The sequence below is a fragment of the Brassica napus genome, chromosome C3, assembly GCF_020379485.1.
Source record: "Brassica napus cultivar Da-Ae chromosome C3, Da-Ae, whole genome shotgun sequence".
Lineage (NCBI taxonomy): Eukaryota > Viridiplantae > Streptophyta > Magnoliopsida > Brassicales > Brassicaceae > Brassica > Brassica napus.
In genome coordinates this window covers 11,380,478-11,402,534 of record NC_063446.1, presented here as the reverse complement: position 1 = coordinate 11,402,534, position 22,057 = coordinate 11,380,478, and the positions used below count along the sequence as shown (strand labels likewise).

Sequence of the window (22,057 nt, the reverse complement as noted above, 5' to 3'; positions counted from 1 at the left end):
TGTAATGAAAAATCTACAAAACAAAATAAATCGGTGAGAAAGACATGAGATAAAAATGATAAATTAATATAAAATTTGGTGTTTGTAAGTTCAAAAAAATTAGAGAGAGGTTGAAGAGTTTAAGAATGAGAAACATTACATTTTTGTTGAAAGCATTTGTGAGGAAGAGATAAAATATATAATTTTTCTTTATTATTATTATTATTTTTTGACAGCGAGATATTCACAGACTCATATTGACTCTGTAAACCAAATCGGCAACTCCGCATCCATATGAACGACGAAAGACGGTTGTTTCCTAGCACTACGTGCCAAGCTATCCGCTCTTTGGTTCTCCGTTCGGGGAACATGGATGATGTCTGAGTTGAGGAAGCTTCTTCGTAAAAGCTTGATGTCTTCCAGGTAAGTTTCAAATGCTAGCAATTCTTCTGGTTCCGAAACCATCTTCACCAATTGAGAACAGTCCGTTGCAAACGTAACCTGAAACTGTCTTAAATTCTTCATACATTCCATTGCCCAAATCAACGCCTCCACCTCCGAGTGAAGAGGTGATAGACATGCCCTTACATTCCTTGCTCCTAATAAACCATCAAAACCTGGTAAGGTAGTATACCATCCTTGTCCCGAAATAGTTCATTTTCTTTCCACGAACCATCTATAAAACACCATCGTCCTGTAGTTTCTAATGTAGGTTGGGTCTGTACTTGCATCTCCCTTCTTTGATCAGTGATAACCTGTGCTTCATCCCAAAGTGTCGATTCCAGTTCCGCTAATCTAAGTGTTTCCCTTGGATCAATATCCAGATTACTAAACACTTTATTGTTCCGACCTTTCCATATATACCATAATATCCATGCAAATTGGTGATTATCCATCTGTGGAGTAACTCGCCAAAAGAGATGATCCATGTTACCAAAAAAGGAACAAGTAGGGAAAAAATTCGGATTCGATGGTATTTTAGATAGTGCCCACACCTGACGTGCTGGAGGACATTCAAAAAACACATGATTAATTGATTCCTCCGGGTCTCCGCATCGAGTGCAACAAATATCCCCTTGTATTCCTCTCCCACGCAGATTCTTCAATACCGCTATACAACCTGAAACGAGTTGCCATAAAAAGTGCTTTAACTTCGGCGGGCACCGCACTTCCCAGCATAAAGCTTTTAACGGATCCACTGTGGGTCCATAAAAATCTGGTGGTTTTTCCTTATCAGGATAGACTCGTTCCACCTGATACCCTGATTTGACCGAATATTTCCCATTATTAGTGAAATGTCATCCATTCCTATCATCCATCTGATGTCTACTTAATGGAATACTTTCAATAATTTGTGCATCATGATGATCCACCAAAGCCCTGATTGCCTCAAGATTCCAAGTTTGGGATTCCAAATTAATGAGGGAATCCACTGTGAGATCCGGGTAACTGTTGTGAAGATTTTTGTTTGCTGGTCTCGGGCGAGTAGCTGGGATCCAAAGATCATTCCATACTGAAATAGATGAACCTGTTCCCACCCTTTTAATTAGTCCTTTACAAAGCAGAGATCAAGCAGAGATCATACTTCTCCAGCCATATGACGGGGAGTAAGATCGGATCGGTTCAAGGGGTGAAGCATTCCTATAGTACCGTCCTTTAAAGACTCTAGAGAAAAGAGTGTTTGGTTTCTCAAGCAGCCTCCACAGTTGTTTTCCAAGCATCGCCGTGTTAAAATCCATAAGATCCTTAAAACCTAATCCACCATTGTCTTTAGGGAGGCATAACTTATCCCATGATTTCCAATGCATGCCTTTTGTGCTCCCTCCTGGACTCCACCAGAATTGAGCTACTGCACTCTTTAATTTTTTAACTGTAGCTTTTGGTAAACGATAAACAGACATGACATGATTTGGCAGAGCCGTAACCACCGACTTAATAATCACCTCTTTCCCACCTTTAGTAAAATATCTAAAAGTCCATCCATTTACCCTATTATTCAAACGTTCTTGAACAAATCCGAACACTTGGACTTTAGATCCCCCAAAGCTTTCGGGTAACCCTAGATAAGATCTCATTCCTCCTAAATTCTGAATACCCAGAATATCTCTCAACTCTTGTCGACTGGACTCTTCAATCTTGTGTCCAAATTGAATTGAGGATTTCTGAAAATTAATTTGTTGCCCGGAAACAGCCTCGTACTCTTTTAAAATCCTGAGAATAGTTTGACATTCTTCTCTGTTTGTCTTACAAAAGAAAAGGCTATCGTCGGCAAATAACAAATGAGATATTGCCGGACAAGCTCTCGCTACCTTCATACCGGTTAATTGTTTTACCCTCTCCGCCTTCTTGATATTCACGATTAAAGCCTCAGTACACATAATAAATAAATACGGAGACAAAGGATCCCCTTGACTTAGACCTCGCTGGGGAATTATAAGGCCTCGCGGCTGGCCGTTGAGGAGGACCCTATATTGAACCGAAGAGATACATTCCACCATTAGAGTGATCCAGCGAGGATCAAACCCCATTTTGTTAAGAAGGGCCTCAATAAAATGCCACTCTATCCTATCATACGCCTTGCTCATATCCGTTTTAATGGCCATAAATTTATTTTGACATGACTTATTTGTTCTCAGACCATGAAACATTTCCTGCGCTATAAGAATATTATCCGATATTAACCTTCCTGCCACAAAAGCCGATTGCGTCTCCGAAATTAATCGGGGGAGGCAAATTTTCAGTCGTTGACACAGAACTTTTGATATAATCTTGTAACCTACATTGCATAGACTTATCGGCCGTAGTTCCATCATCCTTGTAGGTCTCTCTACTTTTGGAATCATGCAAATATTAGTAATATTTAACCGTGGGTCCAAGTTGCCTGTAACCAAGAAATTATTCACCATCTCAACCAAGTCCTTCTTAACAATATGCCAGGAGTGCTGAAAAAACAGGGCTGTCATTCCATCCGGGCCTGGCGCTTTCTCTGGATGCATCATGAATAAAGCCTGGCGAACCTCTTCCTCTGTTGCTGTTCTCAATAGTATCTGATTCATTTGGGGGGGGGGGAAATAGACGGCATTATCTCATCCAGAAAATTATCAAAGTCCGTTGGATTTGTAGTACTAAAAAGATCATCAAAATAATCCACCGCCACCTTCTCAATCCCATTTTCCTCCGTAATCCAATTACCTTGATCATCATGGAGTCCCACTATTTTATTACGGACCCTACGCTGCTTTGTCAGAGCATGGTAAAATTTGGTATTGAGATCTCCAGATGAATGCCACATATTTCGGCTTTTCTGATGCCAATATTCCTCTTCATCTTTATACGCCTCTTGTAACTTTCTGGATACCTCAAGGATGCCCTCTTGTGATCTACTATTATCTGACTGGATCAAGTGCTTGTTGAAGATCTTTAATTTTATCCTTTCCGTATGGTTGATTATCCTTTCGCCATGATGAAATTTCATGACGACAATTACTAATTTTTGTAACAACATCCTCTAGTTGTCCTTCATGATTTTCTGTCCATCCTGCCGCAATTGATTCCATAAGGCCCTCTTGGCCAATCCATCTCTTATCAAACCTGAACTGACCCCTTTTTTTCCTTAATACCTTATCCTCCAAAAAAGCTATCATAGGGCGATGATCAGAGCCCACCATCCTCAAATATTCTATGTAAGAACATGGGAACAGTGTATGCCACTCCTCATTTGCCAAGGCCCTATCCAATCTACACCTGATCGTCATTGCTCCTTTTCCTTTACCTCTCTTCGCTTGCCATGACCATTTATTACCTCGAGCCGGGAATTCTAGTAGACCACTATTCTTTATCATATTGTTAAAGGGTATGAATGAGGTGGCACTTCTCAGGGATCCCCCATCCTTTTCATGATTTCCAGTTATCTCGTTTAGATCTCCAATAATAAACCATGGTTCAGAGCGCGATAATCCATACCGAGTTAGTCTCTCCCAGACCTGTTCTCGTAATCCATATAAATTTTCTTTATATATTGAGATAAAAATTCTAATAAGGTTAAATATTATTGATTCGGAAAAGTTTCAAGTAAGTCTTCTAATATAAAACTTCCTACAAGACTTACTTGAAAGTCGTCTAGACCATGAATTTACTATTCGTCCAAAAGACTTTCGCGGAAGTCATCTAGTGCATTATTTGCTGGAAAACTTAGTCACCTAAACCATAAACTCAAAATAACTAACTAACTAAAAACAAACACTTCATAAAACTTAAAATCAACTTTAAAAGTTTTTAATATACATAAAACTAGACATATAAAAGTCAAAATTTAATTTTTTCAAAAAAAAAAAGTTAAGCTTCCAAAATGTAACCCAAGAATACAAACAATATTAGAATACCAAACCTTAAACCAAAGAATACATTGACACATTACATTCACTCATCTATGTTGAAAACAATTCAATTGTACTAGATCTTAATTTATATCATTTACAAATGTTTATAAACATGATTGCAATTTTCCTTCCATCAAATATTTCTTATAATATTTAAAAATTATTTTAAAATCTACTAATCTTTTTCGCCCAACCCTATTTTATCATATAAAAATGAAATCATATTTCACAAAAATTATTTGATGAAGATAATAAACAATATATAAATATATATACCGCCATATATTTTAGCAATTAAATCTCCATAAAAAATATTAGCATATCAATTTAAAGTTATAATATTGAATTTTATAATTTGGTCAGATACAAACATTTCTAGAATGCTAAATTTTGAAGAAAAAAAATCCGTGTAAATGTTTTTATTAGTTCGTATAAAATTAAGGTTGATTCTTTAATATTCCAATACATTTGTAAATACATATGAATAGTACAATAGTACATGTGAATTTTCGTCGTGAATTTTTGAAAATTAACCAAAAAATAATTTATTTGCTTTTAATTTTTAAATTAAATAAAACTATAATATTGTTAAATAAAATAAATTTCCAAAACAAATTGGTTTCTGTCGGAAATTCTCAACCGATTCCCGAAAAAATATTATATGTATTTACAAATTTATTGGAATATTAAAGAATCAACCTTAATTTTAAATGAAATAATAAAAACATTTACACTGATTTTTTTTTCTTCAAAATTTAGCATTCTAGAAATGTTTGTATCTGACCAAATTATAAAAGTCAATATTATAACTTTAAATTGATATGCCAATATTTTTTATGGAGATTCAATTGCTAAAATATATGGCGGTATATATATATATATATTTTTTATTATTTTCATCAAATAATTTTTGTGAAATATGCTTTCATTTTTTATATGATAAAATAGGGTTGGGCAAAAAAATTAGTAGATTTTAAAATAATTTTTAAATATTATAAGAAATATTTTGATGGAAGGAAAATTGAAATCATGTTTATAAACATTTTTAAATGATATAAATTAAGATATTGTATAATTGAATTGTTTTCAACATAGATGAGTGAATGTAATATGTCAAGGTATTCTTTGGTTTAAGGTTTGGTATTGTAGTATTGTTTGTATTCTTGGGTTACATTTTGGAAGCTTAACTTTTTTTTTTTGAAAAAAATTAAATTTTGATTTATATGTGTCTAGTTTTATGTATATTAAAAACTTTTAAAGTTGATTTTAAGTTTTATGAAGTGTTTATTTCTAATTAGTTATTTTGAGTTTATGGTGTAGGTGACTAAGTCTTCTAACAAATAATGCACTAGATGATTTCTACGGAAGTCTTCTAGACGAATAGTAAATTTATGGTCTGGACAATTTTCAAGTCTTCTAGGAAGTCTTATATTAGAAAATTTATTTGAAAGTCTTTTGAAACAAAAATATTTAATCTTATTAGAATATTTATCTCCCTATATAATTTTTTTTACATATTCATTCTCTTCCTCTCAAATGGCTGCAACAAAAATGTAATGTCTCTCATTCTAAACGATTGGTTGATATCATGATTGTCTAAAATACATGAAACCAAACAAATAATAATAGTCTTTGGTTTTTCACCAAACAACCATAAACCTCAAACATTTTAACCGAATAAACGAAAATAAATATATATTTAGAATGGTAATTATATAATAGGAAATTAAAATCCGAAAAAATCAACCTAAAACTGAGCTGATATCCAGATTAAATAGAATTAATGTCTTCTTATCTTAAAAGTTACGAAATGAATAATCTCATCACGCGCAAGACGCGGATTACTACCTAGTGTTGTAAATAAAATAGAAAGATGATGATGATTGAGTAAAACAACCATTTTCAGAAAAAAGAAAAATTTAAAAGAAAGTAATGACATTTTCGTGAATAATCCAAACTTTTAGAGTGAATATGACAAATAAAAGTTCCAAAAAGTCATGAGTTAGTTTTGTGTTTGAATTTGAGTTTTGTGTCAGTTTTTCAAAGAGTCCTATATTTTTACATAATATATTAGTTACTTTAGATTTAATATCCAAAATATATAAGACATTTTGAAATTGTCCAAAATACTTGAAAATATATAAATATTTTAAAGTAAATATCTAAAATATCTATTGATTTTCCATCCAAATATTCAAGCTAAAATTTTTTTTATGTTAACTTTGTGTATTTTGGACATACATTATTTAAATTTATATGTTATAAATTATTTTTAAATTTTTAGAAATTTTAAAATATATATGAATTTAATTTTTTATTAAAAATAAATGGTTTATATGAACCTGAATAGAATCCATAAAGATTCGAAACAAACCAGAAACCAAGATTTTTGAAATATTTTAGGCAGTTATAATACCCTAAATAATTATACTATCACTATATATAGAGAAATGTTTTAGAGTACAATATTCTTAATACCACTTTTATATTTACTTTAGGCACATTTATTTTTAGTTTCAAATAGGAAAAATACAATTTTTGTCTTAATAAATTAAAGAGAATTTCTCTAGGATGATCCTAATTTCTTTTTTCATAAATAGTCCACAAAGATCAAAATGACCAAAATATTTATTTTAATAGGTAAACTGACACTTATGGTTGTAACAAGTATGGGTAATGGGTGCAACTCGCAGGAAATGTTATGAATACATTTTTTTTAAAAAATAGAATGAACGTTAGTGGAATAGTGGAAGTTATAAAATAAAAAAAAATATAAAATCATTCGCAAGCATTTTTAATCATGAACATTTTGATAAATTACATTATTATGGGTAATGGGTGCATTATTACCCACAATAGTCCACAAGTATGGTTACGAGTACGCATGAGACGGATCGGGTATTCAGACAATTTTAAGGTATCCGGATCTGGATCCTTATCCGGCGGATCCATAATTTTACTATCATTATCCGAATCCGGGGTTCTCGGATATCCGGGTGTCGGATATCCTTCTAAAAATTGTAATATCTGGCGGATATCCGGATCCGGATTTGGATCCTTAAAATAAATAAATAAATGATATTAATATATATAAAATATTAAAAATAATTTATATAATGATTTTAATTATTTCTATGTATAATATTACAAAATTTACATAAAATTTACATATACTATTATAAAATGAAAATATATTAAATAAAGTTAGTTTTTATATATTACTGTTTCTATATATTACTGTTTATGAAATAGTTATTAATAAAACTTACGGATCCAGATATCCGGACTAAAAAATCAAGATATCCGGATCCAACATTTTACTATCCGGATCCGGATTCGGTCCCTACGGGTATCCGGATTCGGTCCCTCCGGATATCCGAATTTTCGGATCGGATCCGGATCGAATCTCGGATAAAAGTCTCAGGCCTAGCTACGAGTTCGCAACAAGCCAATTGATTCGCGTCCAAGGCCCTAGTGGACTGACTTTATGTATTTGTAAGTAAATTTAGTTTCAAATTTTTATATTTGGGTTAAAAAAAATATGTGATGAAATTGTACTATTCATACGTTAAATTTACAAATTCAATGGAATATTAAACAATTAAATAATATAACCTTATTTTTATATGAACTAATACAAACATTTACACGGATTTTTCTTCTTCAAAATTTAGCATTCAAGAAATTTTTATATGTGACCAAATTATATAAGTCAATATTATAAAATTTAAATTAATATGTCAATCTTTTTTATGGAGATTTAATAGCTAAAATATATGGCAGTATATATATATATATATATATATATATATATATATATTTTTTTTTTTTCATCAAATAATCTCTGTGAAATATGCTTTCATTTTTTTTATATGATAAAATAGGATTGGGTAAAAAAAACTTGAATCCAAAGAGCCGAATAGAATCCGACCGAATATAAACTAGTTAAATATCCAAATGGGTTAAAAAAATTGGTATCTAAAGAATCAAAGACCAAACCCGATCTGATCCAAAATATTTCGGATATCCGGATATCTATGACTTATATATTTAGAAAATTTATCAAAAATGACTTAAACTTGATTTTAAACACAAAAGTATACACAAACTTCAGTCACATGCAAAAGTAACTCAAAAACTTTGTGAAATTACAACCAACCTCTTATAATCAAACAAAAAAAATTAAAATTCATTTTTAGTTTGGATTCGGTCTGGATTTCGATCAAGGATTTTATTCCAATGCCTAACTGTGTGAGTGGGCTTGTAGCTTAGCTTCCTCAGGTACAAAGGTCTGACTATCCGTAAACCAGGTGTTGGAGTGGGATCATATAGATTCTGTAATTGAACCATTCTCTCTATTTAATATGTTTTGTAGTTTTAGAATTGTGGGGTTAGTTTGGGTCTTAGTTTAAATAAAAAACAATGAAATTTGTAAATTATATAACCCAGTGTAAATAAAAACTCAAGTAAATTAGAACTTGTCGTACAGAATCCACATAGGAAAAGGAATTAGTAGCTTTTTAGCGGATGTGTTTACATTTTTATATACATCATAATAACAAGATTGGCTCAAGGGCCATAAATGCAGAGAAAATCAAAACCCTAGTTTCTTGTTTTGCTACTCGTTCTTTTCTTGCTTGGGAGAGAAATAATGATGATATCTGATCTTACACCGGATTTGTTAGAAGAAATACTCTGTAGGGTTCCGGCAACAACTCTATGTCGGTTGCGATCTACTTGCAGACGATGGAACTCTTTATAGAGGTTAAGGGTGCAGTTGGCCTCCATTCTAATTTAGAACAAGTGGATATAACCCAAGTGTTACATTGCGGCGGTTTGTTGTTGTGCTTCACCAATAACAATAGACTCGTTGTGTGGAATCCATGTTTGGGAGAAACCAGGTGGATCCATCCCAAAACTACTGGTTATTCCTCTAACTTTGCTCTAGGATACCAGAAGAACAAATCTTACCATAGCTACAAAATCTTGAGGTGCCGGCACGATTTCCAACTAAACAATACGTCTGAAATCTATGAGTTTGGCTCTGATTCATGGAGGGTTCGTGATGACATTGCACTCGACTGCAAGCTCACACTGCCAAATCAGGTGTCTTCACAGGGAAATACTTTCTGGCTTGCTGAGGATAGAATTTTCAGGAACAAAAGAATTGTACTCAGTTTTGATTTTACGACAGAGAGATTTAAACGTTTCTCCCTGCCAAAAAATCCTCCTTCTATCACGTCTCTATCAGTTGTTAGAGAAGAACAACTCTCAGTGTTAAGTATGCATTGCTTTGTTTCAAACAAGATGCAAGTATGGGTGAGCGATAAAATTGATAATGATGCAGTAGTGCTATCGTGGAGCAAATCCTTTAAAGTGGATTTCCAGGCAATTGACCGTCGTTTTCAAAGTTTTATGGTGGACGAAGAGAAGAAGGTGGTCTTGTGCTGTGATTCATGTCCTTGGATTCGTAGCATGGTGTACACTTTCGGAGAGGACTTTGACTCTTACACAGAAACGCCTTATGTTCAATCAATGCATCTAGATTTCCCGCCATTCATCTTTAGTTATGTTCCAAGCTTGGTTCACATCCAGCAAGATTAGACAACAGAAGAGAATCATAACCCTATCTTTTCCTTCGTTTTTTCGGTTGTTGTCGAAAACAATTATTTTCATAATTTATGTTTTACATTACATGTTACTTTATGATTCATATTTTCTTAGCATTACATTCAAGATTTCAATAGAATAACAAGCAATGCAAAGACTTGCACCAAACAAACAAAACATAATTATTGTCCGGAGATATGATTGATAGAATAATTATCGTCCGCCTAACAAAGCATTCCTAAACCTGAGCTTAGAGTCCCACTTATGAAGCTAGTATTCGATTTAAATAACGCTGTTCCTAATACCTGATGTTTCGGCTACGCAGCAACTCCACCACAGCCGAAACCACTCCTTTACCCTCCACCGTTATGTCCAAACTCGGATCCTCTATCTTCCTATTCAGCAGCTTATCCACCTCTCCCCTCAACCTCTGCACAATCACATTCCCCTCTTCACATCACAAAACACACACAAGAAAAATATCTGAGAAAGACAATCCAATCTTTTTTTACCTGTATCAGTTCCAAGACGTTCTTCGAGGCAGAGAAATGGAGATACCCTCCCAGCATCTCTATACCTTCCCCGGTCTGGCTTGGCATAAGACTACCACCAAACATAAGCAGTGCGTAATCAGATATGTTCGTCGAGTCCCGGATATAAACACTTGTCGTCTTCACCTTCTCGCTGTAAACCAAGTATGGCAACGAGAAGAGATTCACTCTAGCATTAACCGATCCAGGGTGGATATCTACTTTACCCAGCTCTTTAGTGTAGAAGGCAGTGCGCTTCCCTCTTCTTTTGCACTGCACAACGTTTGGGTACAGCCCCGCACACAGAACCGCGCTTACCATTTCCATATCTTGGCTGTACTGATTGTATACCTGAGGGAAAAAAAAGGTCAGCAGCTTTTAGATTATTAAGGAAAGGTTTCTTGGCGCTCACGTTTGGTCCTCTTGATTTGTCTACAAACCCTATATCCGAAAGAAGATCAAGAAACTGGTTCCTCATGTCCTCCATCATCTTTAGGGTTAGAGGGGAAAGAAAATTCTCCCAGCAAAAATCTCTTTCGTGTCCACCACGCTTTGCGCCTCTATACCCCTCAAAGGCCTTAACTAAAGCAATGTGGTCACTGCACAACACGTAAACACCCAAACCTGTTCTTTAAGAAACTGAAAAAACAAACTGATTTGTCTCTAGGTCATATATACCTGCAGGAGTCACCAGCAAAGTATCTTTTGGCTTCATCAGCTTCCTCTTTCCTATTTAACGGTAAGACAAAGGGACTACGGTACGCCAGAGCAGACGCTATTGTCAGAGCAGGGTTGACACACTGGAAGATAGCTCCAATGAGAAGCATCTTTCCTATGTTTGGGTCAACAGGTAGAGTGCAAAGATGACGACCAAGGGGTGTAAGCTCTTCTGTGTCATCTAAAGCCCCAATTGTTTTGAGAAGCTCAATGGCATTCTCAACAGCAAGAGCATCAGGCGGCTGAAGCGCCTTTGCCAAGAATGATCCTATGGATCCAACCTGCAAGCTTTTGATGTGCAGGCACAGCTCTTGCAGTGGAGTCCGTATGATCTCTGGTAACTGATACTGTGGGAAAGCATCGTAAATAACTTTTGGGTACAGCCTATAGCAAACTCCGGCTTGGACACGTCCTGCACGACCTCGTCTCTACATTTTTGTACCAGAGTGAATAAGATCTTACAACTTATGATTGTTGATTGAAACATTATTATACATTTATACCTGATGAGCTGAAGCCTTTGAGATCCATGATGGTAAGAGACAAGCCACTTTGTTCAAAGCATCGTAGCTAGTTTCCTTTGCTTTACCGCAGTCCACAACGTATACAACATCATCGATTGTGATACTGCTCTCAGCAATGTTTGTAGCCAAAACTATCTTCCTACAAAGAAAAACAAGATGATTTGCTTAGAAATGAGTTGAAAGGAGAAGCAATAGGTTATAAAGGCTAACCGCTTGTTAGGAGGTGGACGGTCAAAGATTTCGCGTTGGTTAACAGTAGGCATTGAACCATGTAGAGGAAGGACTAAGAACTTGCTAGAGTCTCCAAGCAACCTGTTCCCTTTGATATTTTCAAGAAGCTTCGAAATCTCATCCCAGCCGGTGAGGAAAACAAGAATGGCTCCGTCACCTTCACCACGGCAAATATGTTCTATTGTTGCCTCAACCTGATAACAGATTATATAAACTAGTGAGTAGTTATTAGCTGGCTTTCAGCTGGAAGCTACTGAGAGGATAGTACAAAGCTCATACCAGCTCCAAATCAATCTGTGCACCAGACCATGATTCGAGCGAAACTCTTGTGGCTGAGCTATAACTTTTGTAGTGTACATTGATGTCAATATCCTAAACAATTGAAATAACAATTGGTAAAGCAAATCTCAAGCTTTCAAGGTAAAACATATGTCATACCTCAAAGAGTGTAGTCAAGTCGTCTTTCTTGGATTCTGAGTCCCTTCTTCTACCTCTAGAGCCACCTTGATAATTCCCTGAGTCTGACGGCTTAATAGTATAGCGACTTTTCTCTAATACATCTTCTAGGAATAACTCTGTCACAGGGAATGTGAACCCCTAGCAAAAAAAAGTTGTAAAGATGAGACGCAAATATTCATATCATAAACAAGACATTAGATAAAATGACTAAGTCATTACAGGGATATGCATAGTTGGAGCGTTGCCAAAATACGTTGAGAACATGTCAGCGTTAATGGTAGCACTCATCAGAACAAGACGCAAATCTGGACGCCGAGGAAGAAGATCCCTTAGTATGATCAGTAAGAAGTCCTCGTTCATGCCTCTCTCGTGAATTTCATCCACTAGCAAATGGCTTACGCCACTTAGATTAGGATCCTCAATCTGCATTTCAAATTTACTTTAAGTCTAAAACATCATAGTTCAAAGAGAGTGTTGATGAGTAGTGGAAATAACTGTTAAAACTTACTAGCCGTCTTAGTAAAACACCAGTTGTGCAAAACAGCAACCGTGTTTGGTCAGAACGCTTTGATTCAAGACGGATCTGGTAACCCACGGATTCACCAATGGGTTCACCTCTTTCAGCGGATATACGAGATGCCACGGATATGGCAGATATACGTCTAGGTTGTGTGCATATTATGTTGCAGTCAGCGCCTCTCAGAGATGATATCTCTTCTTCCAATATGAATTGAGGAAGTTGTGTCGTTTTACCACACCCTGTCTCTCCTGAAACTACCAGTACCTGACAAAAATAAACACATGACACAACTATTAGTCCAAGATCAAAACTACTTATATATCTTGAGAGAAACATAATAAGTTATTACCTGATTTTCTGAAACAGAGCTAAGGAAGCCTTGTTTCATTTTGAAAGCAGGTAGCTTCTCTCTGAAAGCTTGAAGTGCTTTTACACTTTCAGTTGCCTGTGTTGAGACAGTTACAAGAAAATTGATGTTAATCTACATATACTTTTTGATGCATGAAGTTTTCTTTAGCCACATGTTACCTTTAGTTTGTCCTGCCTGTCCTTGAGTGCAACACTGAACTTTTCTTTCTCATGAGAATCCGAAAATTTGGAAGCAGAATCAGATTTTTTCAATCCAAGAGCTGATGTACTATCCCGCTGGACATTAGATCCTGAACTAGAGGCGTTTGAAGAGCCTACTTGTTGTGTTGTTTTCAAAAGACTTCCGAGTTTTCTCTCTGTCTCTGAAGACATTTGAATCTACAAAAAAAGAGTTTGAGTTAACTCTGGGTGCCAATTTGCATACTAAGTGTCACTTATATTACCTCTTTCTGAGTGGATCCATGTCGGTCATCAAGATCTGCCCTATAATCTGGCAAAGGAACTTTGCTAACTACAAGAGCCTTCCCTTTATTGTACGCATGGCTTCCAAAAAGAAAGAGAGAAAAAAAAAAACTCCATGACACACTCTCACACCATGAAAGCTAAGGAAGTTGTGAAGAAGATAAAAGACTTACAAGTAAAGACCCATCTGATAAGCCATATCACCGAGTGTTTGCTGATCACCTCGGCTAAAATTACGCTTTATCACCATCTCTTGCTCACCTCCAGTTTTCATCAGCTCAATCTTGTTCCACCATTCATTCTCATCAAAAACTTCCATCTGAAATAAACTGATTCACATTTAGCTTTCTTATGATTATCCACACATTCAATACTGACTATAGCATCCCAAACCAAAACCTTAATTAGATTCATCTCAAACTAAACCTAATTAGATTCATCTCATGTCGGGACTGCCACACAGACAATGCAGTGGGTACTCTAAACCTAAGCCTTATGTCGGGGGACAAAAAAATTTGACCAACACGACCAAACCCTATGTAGTAAATCTAAGTACCGTTCCGACAAGAAGCTCTCATTAACCGAACTCAGGTTGTTCAGTTCCCAGATTCCTAAAATTTGAAAGGACGTCATATTCATTACCTCAGCCTGTTGCTGGCGCAAACGCTCGGCTCTCCACACCGGATCCCACCATCTCTGTTCTCCACGGCCACCTCCGCCGCCGCGTCCACCCCCGCCGCCGCCGCCGCGTCCACCACCACGGCGACCTCCACCGCGACCGGAGGAGAAACCTCCGCCTCGGCGACCACCCTGAGAGTTAGGACCCATGGCAGAGATTCGGAAGAGAGAAGGAAGAGGAAAGAGTTTGGGAGATAATGGAAGGAGGAAGCGAAGTGTGGAAAGAGGCGAGAGAGATGCCAGGTGCATTCGTGTAATGTTTTATTTTATTAAGTTTCTGGAAGTGGTTTTTTTTTTTTAAGTTGCAATCGCACTGAACGTTTTTTTTTTTTTGTAATGTGTGCGTCTGTCGGAGACTGAACAAAGATGCACCCAATGGTGCTAAACCTAATTACTTTTTCAACCACTGTGACGTCACCAAATTGAGCCACCTCAAAGTTCTCGGCTATATAGTTGTAGAACTCTTTCTAAGCATGTTAAAAATCCAACAACGTTACAAAGGACCTTCAGGTTCCCTGGTTCAATAACCATTTCTTATTTCTTTGTTACCTCTTCAAACTTTTCATGCTTAGTATTCGTTTTATACCCACTAGCTGATAATCCAAAGAAAATTAGTTTTCAAGATCAAGTATTCAATATCATTGACCGCAAAAAAATAAAAGTGAAATATCATATGGTATAGTTTCGGGCCCGAATAAAAAAGAGTGTTTTAAAGCCCATGATTTTTTGGATAACCAAGACCAAAGAAATTAGTAAATGTGTTTTTGGAAACAGAAAAACATGTGCCACTCTCATCTTGATGGTCTCATTCCATGTTAACTAAAGGTTGTTGGAATCAAATATCTGTTATATATTAAAAGAGAAAGCATCATAATAAATACATTCACATTATAATAGACACGTGACAGCCTCACAATGATTTGATTATAAGTATGTTTACGCGTTCACACTATATTCATAAATGTGTTCACACTATGTATTTTGCGTTTTTTTAATATAAAACTCACATACATGGTTCCAATAAAACTCTAGATTTTCGGTTCGAATAAAAATAGATAACGAATCAAAAGCCAAACTATATATATATTTTTTTATTATTATTATTATTGTTTACGGATAAAGTTGAGCAAAATATTCATAAATTTTGTTTCGATTCGTTATCCGTTTTGATTTGAACCATAAAAATCTGGATATCCGTAACTCTACGAAACAAATCAAATATTAAAATACAATATCCAAAAAAAGAAGCAAATCACAAATACCAATATTTTTAGGAACAAATATCTAATCCGATCGGTTATATGCATATATATACATATATGTAAAGAATTATATATATACGTTATATATATTATACTTTATATCAGTTTTACAATATTTTTATGAATTAAATTTATTATATTAGGTACTAGAATTTAAAAAGTTAAATAATGTTTTATTTTGTAATAAAATGTTATTATTAAATTTTTCAATTATTTTTAATATTTTATTTTATATACGGATCAAATCGGATATTCTTTAAAATTCTAAATCATTTTGGATATCCGAGTCACCGAATTCTAGGTGGCTACAGATCGAATCGACATGAATGCTTCCAAATACCCAGATATCCGATCTGTGTCTACCCCTATTTACGGATACAATTTTATTTTCTTTATATGAAAAAATGACTAATGTCAAGACATTTTTTATTTTAAATTAATTTTAATTTTATCTTTCATGTATTATTTTGAACAAAAATGTCATCTAATATTAATTAACAATATATCTGTCAACTATTTTTATATACTTTTTACATACACATACATGTGCACCTTGATGTGAACACCTTGTAACTAAGTATTCACCACAACTGAAGTATCTATTTTTTTTTAAAGTTGAAATATTTTTTCTTAATGCTTCTTTAACTACCGACCAAATTGTAGTGAAATGATTTGTCTTAATAATTTTCTTTTCTTTTTCTTAAACTATTATCTGTTTAGAAATTATTTTATGAAACTATTGGTTCGACATGACGACTTTCTAAAATTCATAACATGAAAATAAAAAAAAAAAATATTAATTTTTGATTTTTACCGAAAAAACCAAAAAATTAAACATTTTTACCGAATAAACTAAAATTAATATTAATTTAAAATAATAGTTATATTTTAGAAGATTACAAAACCAAAAAAAAACTTAAAACCGAACCAATATCCAGATTAAACAGATTTAATGTATTTTTATTAAAAATAACGAAACTAATAATCACATTCTGCGCACAGCGCGGATTATTTCCTAGTTGTTATGATGTTTCAATCATTTTGCTGGTGTTATGCATATATATATTCGTGATGACCTCTCGCTTGTCAAGTGGCTTCCAAGCACCTTATAAAGTATAGTATCCTCGTTTATAATATATGGTTCTGTCTTATTCTTGTTATGCATTCGAATTTATCTGTTTATATAAGTGTATATTGAAATAAACGTCATGCAGGCATGCAATGACGCATTAACTTTGTTTATTATAACAACTGCTCAACGTATCGGCCTTTGGCCCTAAATTAATAGAGTTTTCTTACATCAGTACAAACCCCAAATTATGAAGAATTTTTTTTTATAAAAGCTCTTAAGAAATGTTTATAATTCCTAAATTCTCAAATCCGACCCTGATGATTGGTGTAGTAACTAACTTGGCCGTGAAGTGCAAGAAAAAAAGAAGATGACGTTATTTATGATTTCAACTACAATAAAACCTCTATAAATTAATAATGTTGAGACTAGACCAAAACTATAATTTTTTATTAATTTACAGAGATATTAATTTATCGATATACTAATTGAACCAAAAATTCGATTTGGGACTATAAAATTATATTATTTTATAGAGATTTTTAGTGTATATTAATTTATAGAGTATTAATTTAAAGAGGTTATATTGTAGTTTGATTATATATCTAAGTAAAAATGTATTTTGTCACCATATAATATTATTCTACACTACGAAAATGTTTAATTTTTATCATAGAAATAATTATATATTGTTAAACCAACAAAGGCAAAGTTATATTGGGATATTTAGAGAGGAAACAGATTTAGAGATGACAAATATAGTGTTCCTATCTAATATGTTGTTATATTGTCGTCTACTTAAACACTTTTAAATCAATCTATTTATAATACGAATGAAATCCCATTTGGAATATTTTCATGACCTAAAATAACGAACAAATGAGAATATGCTTATTCAATATACACTTAGAATATTAGCAATTTCATACATGCATGGATTAATTACTAACCAAAAACACCATGCTTGCTTTGACAAGCTTTCCATGCACCTCATCCCTTTTCTTAGCATTGACTTTTGATAATCCAAACATGCTTCTCTATCCATACCTTAATAATCATATAGCTGACCAAACCTCTATTATTTATCATCTTCCTCTTCTAAACCTCATTAACCAAAAACCATTAAACCGCAGCCACCATGAATGCCTTCCAACCGCCACCGCAGACGCCGGTTTTCTCCGGAGGATTCAGTTACGGAGTCGGAGTCTCCATCGGAGTGCTTCTCCTCATCACAACCATCACCCTCACCTCTTACTTCTGCACACGTAACCAGCACTCTTCATCACCTTCCCAAAACAATCAAGATTTGACTCGTGTACATCACCACCACCATGTCATCATCGACGTTGTCCCAGGTCTGGACGAGGATACCATTCAGAGCTACCCAAAGATCCTATACTCGGAAGTGAAAGGAAACTCCACGTCGTCGTGTTGTCACATATGCTTAGGAGACTTCAAAGGGAATCATATGCTGCGGCAACTACCCGATTGTAACCACCTCTTCCACCTCAAATGTGTCGACACGTGGCTTAGACAAAATCCTACGTGTCCTGTCTGCCGGACTTCGCCGCTTCCTACTCCCCTCGCCGAGGTTGTCTCCTTAGCCTCTTCTGTCGCCACCATCAGGATGTCCTGACTAATTGTTTGTATAGCCTCAAGAATCCTGAACCAAAATCAATAATAGTGTTCATGATATTTATCTTCTTCAGTTACTTCTTTAGTTCCTTTTAAAGCTTTCAATTTCGGTCACTAACTGATGATTGTATATATAATTTGGAATCTGTAAAGGAAGAAAGTTAAGGGTAAATTTCACAATAAGTTCTATGACTTTTGCTTTTGTAAAAAGTTATAATATACTATTACGTACCTGCAGGTACCACGAAAAAGAATATTAAGTCGTTTTGAAATGTCGAGAGGGAATTGAAATATATTTTCTTGATTCTTGGCTTGTATTGAACTTTTGGGCTCTGACACATTATTTAAATAAAACAACTTGAGGCGTCAATCCAATAGAAAAAACGAGAACAAGTTATAGAAACTTAATCTAGTGGGATCAAATCCGTTACACAGTTGGGCGTTTCAGACGGATTGCGTACGTAAGTGGGTTTTTCAGCAGTGCCATTGACCAAGAGAAATAAAAAAAACGCTCGAAAACGATTTCTGTATCAAATTCCAACTGGCTCAGAATTAAGTAGGTTATAGATGATAGAATGTATTAACTACCAAACCCTTTATTTTTGTTTTCAAATACTCAGAAAAAATAAAATATCACACCAAATTCATTTTACACATATATCTTTCATTTATTAATCTGAATAGTGAAACTATTAAGAACTGAAATCTAAAAACATTTTGTAAGATAGCATATTTACATTTCACACCGTAGCATTCGAAACATGCGCATGCAGGATTCAATTTACTTTTTTTATATAACAATACTTGCTCCTAAATCGGGCTTTGGATAAGTGAATACAGGTAGTAATCGGATAAAAGAATATTTCAATGGAGCCCTATTTTGTGTTGGGTTTGTGAGATACTAAGATTGTGAACCTAATGATAAAAGTATAAGAAAGAAAATAGTTTGCAGGATCGAGAATTCAATATCAATGACGGAAAATAAGTTGAATATAAAATGGTATAGTTTCCGGCCGGATAAAGATTGTCTAAGCCCATGATAAAGATTTGGAAATAGAAAAGCTTCTGCTCTTTTATAATGCATCTCATCTTCATAGTTGCATGTTAACTAACTCTTTTTTTTGTAACGGAATAATCCATTAAAAAAGAAAAGGCCTCAGGCCGAAGTTAGCCCAATTCCACATTGTGATCACGAGAGATAGAAGAAAATGACATGTTAACCAACTCTTAAGAGTATTTCCATATGTCTAGAGGAGATTCTCAAAAAATATTAAAATAACACTAATAAGGAATAGATTAAAAAATAAAGTAATCTATGATTTGATATTTTTTTGTTTAACCCTGGTCTTTTAGTCGGAGTTAAGTGATTTGATATTTTTTTGTTTTTTTTTTACACTTTTCGGCTAAAAGACGACTCTTATATCTCTTATTTAAGAGACGGTTCTTAACTTTTTTTAGTTAAAATCTAAGAAAAACTAAGAATCGTCTCTTAACCAAAACTAAGAACCTCAGTTAAGAGACTGAGGTTAATGATGGTCTAAGTATCCCAAAATTTGAGATATGCAAAAGTATTTCATTTGAAATACTATGAGCATCTCAAGTTTTTTTAAATATCCTCATATTACTTTATTACTAGGTCCTTGTCCGCGTTACGCGCGGATTATGTTTAATATATGTTGTGTGATATATTATTTTTCTCTAAATTATGTTTAAAGTAAAATAATTTTGCAACAAAAAATAACCATAAAATGTTTGACAAAGAAAATAGGCTTAGTATAGTAATTAGTTATCTTCTTCGTTTAGTTTAGTTGATTAATTATATTTCTATTGAATAAAACTGAAATGTTCAGCATTGTCTTCATTTTTTTTGTCATCAATTTAAAACAAACTCATACTAACTTGGTTTAGTTTATTCTTCCTTCGCAAGCTGTTGATAATGCTAGTTATGGTGTTGGAATAAAATGGTATTGTTGGTTGTTGAATCGAACAATAATTTGTGTGAAATTATATAAAGAAGATGATTAGATTTTTGTTTTTACCTTTATCTTTTTGGATTAATTCTTATTATCAAGGCGATCTAACATTTCTGATCAGTCATGTTATGTAATTTGTCTAAAATGATTCGTCAGATCATTCATGTTATGTAATATGTCCGTCCCTCTTTACTTTAATTTTAGGTTTTTATACTGCGTTTGAGTTATTGTATTTCTAAGATATATATAAGCATCAAACAAATGAAATTTTCTTCCGCACTACGTGAAGCTTGTATATTTTAAATTAATTATATTTCAATTTTTAGAAGTGTTATTTACAGTGTTGTATGATCTTTTGTAACAAATTGTGCAAAACCATTGTTATAATGACAGCTTCGAGCTTCTAACTTGACTTTTCAAGGATTAAGATTCTCTCCAACATATAAAAATATCTCACAAGGTGGTTATTCCTGTTTACAGGAGAAACTCAAATCTTAAATTTGTAACAATAAAACAATTCTATGGATAATGGTTAAAGAGCCAGTCGAATACAATTAATTCACTGAGTGTAGTCATTTTTTGTAGCCTCAGCGAATATATATTATTGTCTTAACAGTAACCTTTTAATCTGATGAAACAACATAGAGAAACATTTCAAAGTTATTTGACCTGAGGACCAATAGACAAAAATCTGTATGCACTTTTTCTAGTCTATTAGTGCAACTAGAAGTATATAGGGAGATCTCACTACTTCGGAGAAAACTTTCATAAGCTTTGAAACTTCATAGAATTGCATTTGAACTTTGTACATCTGCTCTAGCTCTAGCTTGCTGCTGCAGAACGTATTCAGAAGTGGAGTCCATGTTTCACCCCGTCTCAATGCCCCTACTTTGTTGCAGGAACTGAGTTGCGTCATCGAGGCGAGTGCGCATTACGATCCAATCTGATTCGCTGATGGAGTAAAATGAACCTCCTAGACCAATATTATTAGCAGTGTTAACATTTAAGCTCATTTCCTGTAAAGAACAACTCAAACACAAAAGATCAATACAACTTTTTTTATAGACTTTGAGACCAAGAACCTTACATCTTGATCATCTTTCTAAATCATCATTGCTCGGTATGCTTCTGAAGCTCCTCCTTGGAAACTGTTTGATCTTTATTTGCCTCTGAATATTCTGGTAAAGAATCTGTTAAGAGGATTGAAGCCGTACAACAACATCCACTACAGGTGATTGATATAGAAGCTATTTTATCTTAAATCATTGCCTCCTTGAATCTTCTCAATCGTAACCTGCACATACCAAAAAAACAAACTCTTTTTTTCTTACTCTCTAAAAGGGGAAGAGAACATATAATATTTAAGACAGTACCAGAGTTAGCAAACTTGAGAGGGAAGGATGTTGTTAATGGCATTTGAGTTGTAATGTGCATTATTTGCCTCCTCAAAGAAACTAACCGGTACCACTACACTGAGCTCCTTTGCTAGCTTTTGCATCCTGTGTTAGTAACCCTTATCCAACCATTAAAGCACTATATAACAGATACATTTTGATGAAAGTAAAAACCCCACAACTTAAATATCAAAGGGGCACCATTGACAAAAAAAATGTCACTTTTCAATGGTAGGATGACCCTTGTAAAGCATGGGTCGTTGAAA

The 22,057-nt window shown here is 34.2% G+C and overlaps 2 protein-coding genes across 2 annotated transcripts; one reads left to right on the top strand and one right to left on the bottom strand.

The window, feature by feature from the left end:
• Positions 1–10,078: 10,078 nt before the first annotated feature.
• Positions 10,079–14,761, bottom strand: LOC106388140 (DExH-box ATP-dependent RNA helicase DExH1). The gene is made up of 15 exons (XM_013828139.3): positions 14,423–14,761; positions 13,954–14,099; positions 13,762–13,861; positions 13,478–13,696; positions 13,299–13,394; positions 12,938–13,213; positions 12,649–12,852; positions 12,409–12,567; positions 12,250–12,342; positions 11,950–12,164; positions 11,719–11,878; positions 11,177–11,643; positions 10,911–11,097; positions 10,481–10,849; positions 10,079–10,398 (listed from the first exon to the last, which is right to left on the bottom strand). Exons 1-15 carry the CDS (start codon positions 14,705–14,707, stop codon positions 10,267–10,269), a joined length of 3,108 nt encoding a protein of 1,035 aa, XP_013683593.3. The 5' UTR covers positions 14,708–14,761; the 3' UTR covers positions 10,079–10,266.
• Positions 14,762–16,643: 1,882 nt separating this feature from the next.
• Positions 16,644–19,169, top strand: LOC106386624 (RING-H2 finger protein ATL70). The gene has a single exon (XM_048752502.1). The coding sequence runs from the start codon at positions 17,928–17,930 to the stop codon at positions 18,423–18,425; it is 498 nt and encodes a 165-aa protein (XP_048608459.1). The 5' UTR covers positions 16,644–17,927; the 3' UTR covers positions 18,426–19,169.
• The last annotated feature ends 2,888 nt before the right edge of the window (positions 19,170–22,057 follow it).

Bases quoted from the DNA above. Each gene is read 5' to 3' on its own strand.
- LOC106388140 (XM_013828139.3), bottom strand. From the start codon at position 14,707: ATGCACCTGGCATCTCTCTCGCCTCTTTCCACACTTCGCTTCCTCCTT. The intron at 13,214-13,298 runs GTAATAACTTAT...TATTTTTGTCAG, and splicing joins GCTCTGTTTCAGAAAATCAG to GTACTGGTAGTTTCAGGAGA. The intron at 12,568-12,648 runs GTAATGACTTAG...TTTTTTTGCTAG, and splicing joins CTCCAACTATGCATATCCCT to GGGTTCACATTCCCTGTGAC.
- LOC106386624 (XM_048752502.1), top strand. From the start codon at position 17,928: ATGAATGCCTTCCAACCGCCACCGCAGACGCCGGTTTTCTCCGGAGGA.